Consider the following 11,798-nt stretch of genomic DNA (forward strand, 5'->3'; position numbering starts at 1 on the left):
TATATAGATCAAAATATGTACATTCGGTGTCGATCTAATTATTACTGCAACACCAGTTCTATAAATTCAATTAATATGAATCAATGGCGTGAAGGCAACTGCTCGACTAAAACAAATTTAGCTTCTCCTACTATTTATGAATAGACATTCCAGTGAGTGTCTTGAAATCGAAAATGGAATAAAGACATTCTTCTTCCCACTTCCTCACTTATCTTTCAACACTACCAGGATGTATAAGTATATACTGACACTATTAAATGAAAACAAAAAATCTATCGAAAATAGATAAATTCTAGCTAGAACGAACAAATTAACCCCAGAATACTGGTTCTCTATTGTAGTTACATTTTATACAATCTATTGTCTCTATTTTCATTGCTGCATACCTAAGCACGCATTTACGGACTATAGGCTACCATCACTACAAAAGCAAGAAAAAATGCTTCGGATGACCCCATTACACACAAGAGGGTCAAATGTTACAAAGGGGAACAAACAGCAAAACAATACAAGAAAGTGGTGTCCGTGCAACTGAAAAAGAGCGATGCTTACGAGGAGGAGGGTTCTCTTCTTCGGGTAAAACTGTGGCACCCGCAACACCCGTATGTTGTTGCTGTTGTAGTTGCTGATGCTGCTGCTGTTGCTGTATTTGCTGCTGCTGCTGTTGCTGTTGCTGCTGCTGTTGTTGCTGCTGTTGCTGTTGTTGTTGTTGTTGAGGAAGTTGAGGCTGACTTAGGGGCGGAGAGGTGGGCTCGGGAGGCAGGTACGTCGTGCTGTCTACGGTAGTAAAATTTTTGTCTGACAAACTGTTCGCACAACCACTGTCACTGATACGTGTGGTCTGTAAGGTGTCAAGATCGAAGCAATCGACCTCTTCTTCTTTGATGAAAATGTCCTCAGCCATTAGCTCTCCACCTCCCCTGTCACCTCCACCGCCTCCTCCGTCATTTCCTCCACCACCCCCACCACCACCACCTCCTCCTCCTCCTCCAGGACCAGCACCTCGCATCTGACCACCACCTGGCATTTCGCTTCCTCCTACTCCTCCTCCACCTGAGGTAGCTCCTCTGTGCCCGTAACCGCCTTTACCTGAGGACCCAACACCAGAGCATTAGTGATGACCCCAAGGCATATTTGTGAGGTGGGGGTAACCTACCCACAAGCACCGTGCATGCAGTGAGAAGAATAATCATAAGAAGAAGAGAAGAGAAGAGATCAATTGCATCTCTTGTTCTCTCAAGTCTTACTTCATTCAGTATTGTCATGTCATTTGGGTGATTTAAATATAGTTTTTTTTTTCTTTTTTAATTTATGTACTACTCTACTTATATTTCAAAAGCCTTTGCATAAGTTAAATTTGCTTCATAACAATTATTTCTACACAATATATGACACTTCATATGGACAAAAGGGACCAAAAATATGTCAATTTTTACTAAAAACCTGAGGCAACCCACCCTTGCCCAGACGATGGTTTTCTGCTTGCACGGAGCTCCTGAATGGTTACAGTTGTTCTTAAATCTAAAGTTAAAATAAAAATCCACAAGTGTATCTCTACTCCTGAATGACATGTCTAGTTTATTTAGACTGCATGTTAAGAGCATAAATGACAATTCCAAGATCTCATTCTTACTTCACAAGGAGTTTTGTGATACAAAAAAAAAAAAAAAAAAAAAGATACATATAAGCAATTTCAGCAAACGCCATAATTTTATTCAATGGCTCCTTATATTTCTTGCGGAATTTTCCTATTTATTATGTACTGAGCTATTAAATTAAGTGTATTCATGAATTCAGTAGAACAAGTTGTTTACAAAATTAATAATGTTGGTGAAAGTCTCTTGTTGTTATTACAGTATAAAGATTTCAAATCCTTTAACTTTTAGTAGTCAATATTGAAAAGTGAAAAAGTATACTATTCAACTGATTTACTTATACGTTAATTCATTGTTTTGGTTTCTTTTAGTATTATAAACCAAAAAACAAGTACAAAATAATGTAATCTCTTTAAATTCCCAAAATATTCAATATTCAGAATTTTGTATTTTCAGACAGCATTCCTAAGTTCTATTATTAGAGAATGTTTTCAGTGAATAAACAATCCCTACAATTCTTTAAAATGTCATTTGTTTCTACTATAAAATAACCCTGGTATCATATATTAAGTTCTTGAGAGCATTACTTAAGAACTGGAACATTTCTAGAACTTGTCATTCTGAGATGTAAAAAGTCTTGGAACTTGCTCGAAAGGAAAGTGCTTGGAATGCTTCATCTAGGTCTTTCTAACTTAATCTAGGTGCATCCAGTCCTTGGAGAATACAGAAAAAAGACCTGGGATACAGAAGGCTGGGGACGGGAACTTCCCAGAGAGACAGTGATGACAGAGGTGCACTTGGGGATTATTTGTACAAGATATACACAAGACAGTGCCTTATTAACTTACCTTTTACCACAATCGAAAAGTTTATTACTCCAGTGAACCGTTTTTTATTAAGAAAAACATACCGAAAATGGGTATTTGAAGGTTAAGCTAAACATCTCCCTAACTTTGTAAACTTGAGTCATAAAAACACTCACGCGACATATTTTTTTCGTGTTGAAAGCAATGCGTAATGTTTTTTTTTTCTTTTTACCTACGACTGAAAATGACGTTGGATAAGGCTTAAAGGCTGTCGAATATCTTTCGCATGAAACTGCTCTAAACACCTTCCGGATTATGATCGAAACTTTTTGAACAATTGAAAGGTTTCTGATAGCAGCTAATAGATTTATGGAGTCTATAAAGCAGAGAAGAGAGAGAGAGAGAGAGAGAGAGAGAGAGAGAGAGAGAGAGAGAGAGAAAGACTAATCCAAACCCTTACTCAAAGACTATGAATCAAAACATATTTCTAACTATGGTTTACAAACTAAGCGGAATCAATAACAAAAGCCGTCGTAAATGTGAGGCAAAACTAAACAACCATCATATCACAAGTCCAAATGCTGAATGCCTTGGAATGCTCATAATAAAATGACTGTGAATACCGTGTAGACAGTAGGGTTTCCTGCTGTATAGGACCAGAAAAGCAGCCCTTAAAATGAAAAATGAAAACAAAGTAGACTGAATTATACCCAGCACTGTTCATACGGGTGGCCAAACTTACCTTTGCCTGAAAGTACCTTACAAAACACCTTCTTACAAGAGTTACATCATATTCAGACTGCCCAACAAAAAGTGTCCCTTTGTAGATATCCTTACCAGATGATCCAACAGGTGACATAGCCCCGGAATCCGGAAGCTGTTCTATCGACGTCTGACGGACATCGATGGTGGTGGAATCGATGACGTAATCTGAGGTGATCTCGATGGGGATGTTTGGTGTGGAGGTCTGCGGTGTATACGTGTAGCCGTTGGTTGAGAACGGGCTGATGTCTGATGGCACATACGTGCTGTACCTGAAGGGAAGAATATGATGGGGGTTTAGTGATTGCTTTGGGGGGTGGGGGTAGGAAGAAAAGGGCATAAAATGTTTTACTGCCGAAGACAATCACTGATAGCTATTAAATTCTAGTATTCATTGATTAAATTTCTTATTCTTGAGTCTAAGTTATATCTCTCTCTCTCTCTCTCTCTCTCTCTCTCTCTCTCTCTCTCTCTCTCTCTCAGGAGTTTAAATCTTAGGTTTGGAAGTTTTCATTTATTTCCATTGACATGATACGTCTGTTGACAGTCAATTAAATTCTTCCACTCAATCTAAAAAAATACTTATTTGTAAAGACAAACTTGATGGTGACTATTTGAATAAAAACTGTAAACAATTACGTCATTGTAAAAGAATGGTAGTGATTTTGCAATAACTAAAAATTACTAAAGGGAATTTTACCCGAAAAGATATTGGTCAAAATGTATTTATACATATATGTACACACAAAACATACAGTAAAGTATATATATATATATATATATACATATATATATATATATATATATATATATATATATATAAATATAATACATATAGAGATAGACAGATACTTACATACAAACACACAAACACACACACACACACACACATATATATATATATATATATATAATGCAGATATGAAAATATGTATCATAATTCCATCCTATACACCAACATTTAACTCAAAATTCCCGAGGGAGGAAATTGGAAGAGTGTGGTTTATATTACCATCATCTTAAAACAAAAATTCCTATTATAAAACATAAGGCAATCAGTAATATATGGCAAAACGGATGGAAATATAGTGACAATTTGCCCTCTTAAAGACGAAAACATTACTGTAGTGAACAAAGCATAGAAAAAGGGAGCAAGAAGAGAATGCCGGAGCCGAAATGTCTTACATGTGTGGGTATATATTGGAGGAAGTAGGTGTTGGGGGTTCGTATATGGAGGAGTCCGGCGACGTCTCTTCACCGGGCATGCTGCGCATCTGGGACTTGTGGTACCGGACTTCGTCCTCCACCTTTTCTCGCTGTTTCTTGCTCATCCGCCCAAATTTCACCGCTGAAAGAAAGGAGAAGAAATTAGATTGGCAAATAATATCATTTCCCTTTGTACACACTTACTGAGACGTCATTTTCAGCTCCTGATACATGATGATGATAATAATAAGGGTCATAATTATTGTTATGATTACTACAATTGTAAAAATACCTCTTAATTGAGGAAAAATTTTTGAATAATGATGATTTGAAGAAGAAAAATAACTAGATTGGTCTACTGAAACACTAACCATGTTTTAAAACCAGAAGACTCATTCAATAAAAAAAAAGATTGATCATATTTTCCATAAAATAAAAAAAAATGCATTTCAATTCAATCACAGTACAGCTACTACTACCATATCCCAATTGAGCTTTGCTGATCACGGAGTGCCAACGAGTTCTGACATCCTGGTTCAGCATCACTTATTTATAAATACTTTAATAACTTAAAAAAACACATAATTTCCCTTTCTTCCCTTCATGTTCTCCTTTGGCCTTTCATTCATTACTATCCCGTTTCGAATAAATTAATCCTCGTTATACCCTCTCTACTGTTATGCTTGCATTCTTATTTTCCAGCACTTTCTTGGGTCAAACTAAAGATCTCTCTCTCTCTCTCTCTCTCTCTCTCTCTCTCTCTCTCTCTCTCTTTCTCTCTCTCTCTCTCTCCTGAACTATTCATTCTTCATAGACATATATAAAAACTTCCCGGAATCTTGTAGAGAGAGAGAGAGAGAGAGAGAGAGAGAGAGAGAGAGAGAGAGAGGCTGTATTCCCATCCTCCCAATCACATCTCCCTTTCAACTTGAACCCTTCGCCAAATTTGGTGAGTACTTGACGATGTAAGACTCGAGAGAAACAATAAGCTTTGGTTTAATTTGCGGCAACAACACCGACAATGTTTATCAACAACCACGACAATGCTTGTCGACATCCGCTTTCCTTATACGCAATCCCATGTCGCATATTTCTGTTTTTGTAGGTTTCTTTTTTTTCATTTAGAATAACTTCTTACTATGAGGTATGGTGGTAAAATGCCATGTTAAAAGCAATGCAGATTAATCCAAAGATGTTATGCAATAAACAATTCAGCAAAAAAGCTTGTGAAAGATTCAAATCGGCTGAGAATATTCTCTCTCTCTCTCTCTCTCTCTCTCTCTCTCTCTCTCTCTCTCTCAAATACGTTGTCCCACACATGTACTTTGAAAAAATAATAGAATATTTTTAATTTGGTGAATTCGCTTATCTCGACGATTAAACGAAACAAAAGAACAGCACAGCTTTTTCCCAAAAACAACAATTCAACCACAAAAGCCCAACAGATATCCACATCAAAACAAAATTGCATTAGAGAAATCTCGCCTCTTGAAACTACACGACGCCAGAATCGACAATTTACTATATAGATAAATAGTTCTGATCACCAGAATCAGCTAATTCGTTCAAACAGCCATTGCAGACCGATCAGACATAAATGCTTTTCAGTGTACAGAGAAGCCAGTAAATTATCAGTTTTTTAAATCAATATCGCCTCGCGTTTTGCTTTGCAGTCTATCTTGATTAAATTGGAAATATATTTACGTTGCCACTGATAATTGTTGGGGGATTTTTTTTTCTCGAGATATCAAATGAACATCACAGAGGAAATACTGTATTACTGGTAAGATAAATTGTATTTTACGTTTATTGTCATGAAGAGTATAAAAATATCATTTAACAATGCATTACAAAGACATCATGATCTTCAAAAGTTTCATAATGAGTACAAAAATATACTTTGAAAATGACAAAATCAATAAATACCACTTGAATTGTTAGTGATAAAAATACCAGAGAAATAATGGTGGGAGTTAGAACACTAAATAACTTAGTCATTAAACATATACGTATGCGTTTTTAGCTGTGTAAAGAAAATGGAAGACAATCTAAGATCTAGGAATATAATTCTACGGTGTATATAATAACCGAGAAGATTCTTGATAATATGGTTTAGTAAGAAGATCTCATTAATTTGTGACAATTTACTATTAGAGAATGAGTTACAGAACTATGGGCAATCAGGCAAAAATAAAGCTAAGCTCTAAGATCTTGGATAAAGCTACAGCAAATTCACCAACAACTTTGCTAACTGCTTTATTTCTCTCTGCCAAATTAATACATAAACCTCAACTGGAAAAACATTAGAACGAAACGCATCAGAAGAAATTGTTGAGTGGCTGCTCCATACCGATCTCAACATGACTCCAAATATTCTTCACATAGAGCGAGACGCTGATTCGATGACCTTTACTTTATGTGAATTACTGGTATTTGGTAACAAGAAGCAATTGCCTCACTTTGATTAACCGTTTTATTCGCAAATTGGACCCTTAAAATATTGCATCATTATTGCGCATGAAACACGTTTAAAACATGTACCCGGTCATTTTCTTAATTTTCTTTTATTATTATTGCTATTTCAAATATCATTACAATCTAAGCTGCAACCTTAACTGTTTTATGCGATTGTGATGGCCACAATTGTCTTCGTGTTGCTTTATAAGGGAAAGCACTAACCTATGTCTTCTAACCACCTTCAGTTTGAATATCACCGAAGAAGGGTAATTCCTTCATTTATTTCCTTTTATATTTCAAGGCTTCCAAAGGAAAGCTAATCCAATAAAACATTCTTAACTTACTGGTTCCATGTCGGTATTACAATTTAAAGTCGTTACTTCTTCAACCCCCCACTGCCCTTCCCTTCCATGGGCAATCCCTAACCCCCTCGAGGAAGTCTCCTGGCAAATAAATAGCCAGAGCTCATTGTTCCGTGACCTGCCATTATCATTACGTTATAGCCTTAGGCACTGGGACAGTCCTTTCCTAACCCACTCCTTCCCTCATTACCCTAACCTACAGCTTCGGGACTCCTTTAGAAAACCTTGGGACACAAGTTCTAAAGACTACTGTATGTCTTACTGGACCTGACAAACAGGGGTCCTTTTTTTTAAAACGCGTCATGCTACATCGAGTCCTTCTTGGGTGCCGGGGAAATATTTCATAGTATTTTGGGGATACCGATTGATGATACAGTTAATAAATGTGTTAATGACTGCCATCAGGTTTTCCACTGTAGCCATGCCCTCATTTGGATGTTTATCATTATTTATTAATTACAGAGAAAACCACATTAATTTGTCTTCCTAGAAATTCAATCATAAACGACCAAGACTATTTTCATTTGCCACAATTCGAGGAATCAGCATTACTTTTGATTTCACTACGATAAAAGAAAACATTCTAGACGATAACATTTAGTATTAGACTCGAATGTTACCTGTCAGTCTTTACATATCTGGAGGAGACAACAGGATGTCCAAATTAACCTCGGGACACTAATGCGTCCTAAGAGGCAAATCAATCGGTGGATGTCCCTCAAATAGATATCGAATGACGCCATCATACGACGGGCACCTCCAGGCCAATGGCTGCTGTCAATGTACAGCTTTCAATATCTATCTATCCGCTGTGGGAAAGAAGAATTTCAGACGGATACGTGTAGATTATGATTCTAAAATAGCTCTCTCTCTCTCTCTCTCTCTCTCTCTCTCTCTCTCTCTCAGACACAAATTTCTCGTTGGTAACGAAATGAGATATTAATTTAAATATTCAATTAATTTGAAGATATACGAAAATCTAATGTTGTGGTATCATGAAGTAATAACAAAATCTGATATATGATTCTTGTTATACTATATATATATATATATATATATATACTAAATACACAAATTTATGAACGGGATTTAGGCTCAAAACAGAAAGCAATATTGCAACAAAGGCATTTAATGCCAATATGTTCTCCAAAATATGAAAAAAAGAGAATATAATGTATTGGAGAGAGAGAGAGAGAGAGAGGAGAGAGAGAGAGAGAGATAATGATTACAATTATGATGGAAGTATTTCGCGATCGACCCTTACTCTCTCTCTCTCTCTCTCTCTCTCTCTCTCTCTCTCTCTCTGGCACTTACTGCAAACCTGCGGGGGTCAACGTCCTTCTAAGCACAGTACGAGGTGCGTGAGTGAGAGAGTGAGAGGGTGAGTGAGTGCGTACAAGAGCAAATGTTAGTGTGAGCAACAATGAACGGGCAACGTACGAACAAACGACACTCGCACTAGTATAATAATAAATACTACGCCGGACGCATCCACAGGTGTGACAGACCCCAGACGTTGCTCTTCGCGTTTTTTCAACGTCATAATAAATGACTGACTTCCAGAGGCATTTAGGATAAATGGGGGAACCGGAGAAGCTCAAATTTCATGAAAACAGGCCACGTTGCACGAAAAGATGTCAGAGGACAGGGGGGGGGGGAGGGGGGGGGGGGCGTGGTGGAACCTTGTTTGTTTCGTCCAATCAGGATGCAAATTGAAGGCCTTCGCATACTAACTGATGAAGATGGCAGTAAACTTCTGACAATATTATCTAATTTTAAAGTAAGCATGTATGTATGTATGTATGTATGTATGTATATATATATATATATATATATATTCAATTAAAGTGCTTTTTTCCCCATTTGTATGGGGTAAGCACGGTTGTCTTCTTTTTGAAGGACCTTGCTTTGGCTTTATACATACATACATACATACATACATAGGTACATACATACATGCATACACACACACACACACACATATATATATATATATATATATATCTTTTGAAACAGCTTACATTCAACCTTTATAAGATAACCTCGCTAGCCTCTTATCCTGCCTACGAATGTTATAGGGGATTATGTGCCAATGGCGTCTTTCGCTTCTTGGTGGTCACCCGACCATACACCCCAGTGCTTAACTTGGCAGATAGAGAAACATCGTCCCTTGCTACTGTGAGAATTGAAGGAACAACATGCTGTTTATACAATATATATATATATATATATATAAACATATATATATATATATATGTGTGTATTATATATATATATATATAATGTGTATATATATATATATATAAATTTATATATATATATATATATATATAGAGAGAGAGAGAGAGAGAGAGAGAGAGAGAGAGAGAGAGATGGGGGTGGGGAGAAAAGGAAGACTCTAGTTAGCAGAGTACGAATAACTGTTCGTACAGAACGGGTCTCTTCCTTCGAGCAAGCAAACACTTAACTCGTCGAAGATTAAATGATAATTTTACGGGAGAACTAACTATTGAGTTTCCAATCTGGCGTTGCAAGAAATATGGTCATAAACGAGATAATTGGCACAGCCGTCAGGAATTTTGTAATAGCATATCAATTCTTAACTTTTGTAAAGTTAATAAATTATTTTACCATCCATGACAAACTTGTCCTCAATTTTGTCAAGATCATCCGCAAGTAATTTTAGTATTACATATTTATAAAGTCTTCATTGAATATTAGAAAGCTGGGAACTTTCTAAAGTTGCCCAGTTTCCATATTTGACAACAACATTCATCTAAACATTGAGAAATGACAGGACATTGTAAATATAAAGTCACAAAAAAAGATACAAAGACAATCATGAAAAAAAAATATGTTGGAGTGACAGATGTTGCGAAAATATCCAGGAAAGAAAAGCTTTAGAAAACAAAAAGGTTGATGTAAGAGTCACCATAGGACAATGGCCACAGAGAGAGAGAGAGAGAGAGAGAGAGAGAGAGAGAGAGACCGTCTCCTGTGAAGAGAAAGTTACTTTTTGTCTTTAATTGCTTTTATTTAATTCTTGTTTCTCTTATATCTATATTTAGAGGGGGTTGGTACCCCGAGGCTCCTTCCCTTTGCCTATATGCCCACGTGACCCATTCTCTGATCAGTCTTGACCCTTGATACCCTCTTGGGGTAGGAAGAGGGGACAGGAGATGCCATCGGTACGTACCAAGTTGGGAGAAAGTTGACATTCGTCAATGATATGAAAAGATGAAAATGTTGCCATATTTTATTATTAGTTAAGGGGGATGACGCGCTTAAAAAGTCTTATAATAATAATAATAATAATAATAATAATAATAATAATAATAATCATAATAATGATAATAATGATAATGATAATAATAACAATATTAATAATAATAATAAATATTGCGCAGTTTGGTATTCATGGCAATAGATTTTTCATCTGTTTGGCCACAAAATTAATACGGGAATATCTCTCTAATCTCCTTTTCGTCTATTCAACCACCAGCCCCCTTCTCTCTCTCTCTCTCTCTCTCTCTCTCTCTCTCTCTCTCCTTCCTTCATCCCAATGATCAAAAGGCGATTAGCTCTGTCCACCAAAGCCCAAATTTGTTACAAAATAAAGAAATTAGTTCGACTTGGCGAGACTTCCGGGGGCAAAGGCGAGCATCATCCGATTCCATGCAAAAGGGATTAAGTGTGTTTAGCAAAAGAGGGAGAGGAGGTGAAGGGGGAGGGGGATGGGGAGTTGGTTAGCGTAGGAGGATGGTTAATGGAGTCTAATACCATGAATGGTCTTCACTTAATTAAGCACCATCAAATTGATTGGATTTTTATTTTTATCAAAATAGCTTTGGCCAAAATAAAAGTTCGCATGCCCTGGCTTCATAAATTAAAATGCAGATTATGACGTTCATTCATTTATATTTTTCTGGAGGCTAATTTCCAATTTTTTTTTTTTTTTTTTTTTTGCCACCGACTTCGGCGAAGACAGACAAACGTTGTTCCAAAACGCCAAACAGACGTGATATCCACCGTCATTTTGATTACAATTTTATAATACTGCCATTTGTACATGCGAAAGAGATTGGACGGTTCAGGCAAGTTCAATTGAATTCCTATTAGTACTGTACATGTTACACGAGTAGGGAATATATATTATACACACACACACACACACATATATATATATATATGTATATATATATATATATATATATATATACATGAACATTGGCCAAACCCCAGGCATGAATAAGAACACTTCTGAGACCTTTGTCCTGTAGTGTGGACTAGAAACGGTTGCAATTGATGTTATATACTGTGTGTGCATATATATATATATATATATATATTATATATATGTATATATATACACATATTCAACATGTTTTTTATATCACCTCATAATACGACTATGAATAACCTAAGCACATAAAACGAAAAAAAAAAAAATATTCTAACGATTAAAATTCTTTGAATGAACTCTGAATGAAAGGCATCAAAACATCCTTCGCGATAAATCGGGTCACATGACGTCACACCGTCAGGCACTGGATTGATTTCCACATTTATGTGCTCTACGATACGTGTTAATACCTTCAATATTGCGACGC

At 36.4% G+C, this 11,798-nt stretch overlaps 1 protein-coding gene across 1 annotated transcript in view; it reads right to left on the bottom strand.

Annotated features, from left to right (window-relative positions):
* Positions 1-11,798, bottom strand: part of LOC137615247 (probable nuclear hormone receptor HR3) — a 108,544-nt gene that overhangs the window by 17,696 nt on the left and 79,050 nt on the right. The window contains 3 exon segments of the mRNA XM_068344966.1: positions 553-1,089; positions 3,239-3,435; positions 4,349-4,511. Of these exon segments, the coding sequence (XP_068201067.1) occupies positions 553-1,089; positions 3,239-3,435; positions 4,349-4,511 (897 nt within the window).

Source organism: Palaemon carinicauda, chromosome 21, assembly GCF_036898095.1.
Source record: "Palaemon carinicauda isolate YSFRI2023 chromosome 21, ASM3689809v2, whole genome shotgun sequence".
NCBI classification, from domain to species: domain Eukaryota; kingdom Metazoa; phylum Arthropoda; class Malacostraca; order Decapoda; family Palaemonidae; genus Palaemon; species Palaemon carinicauda.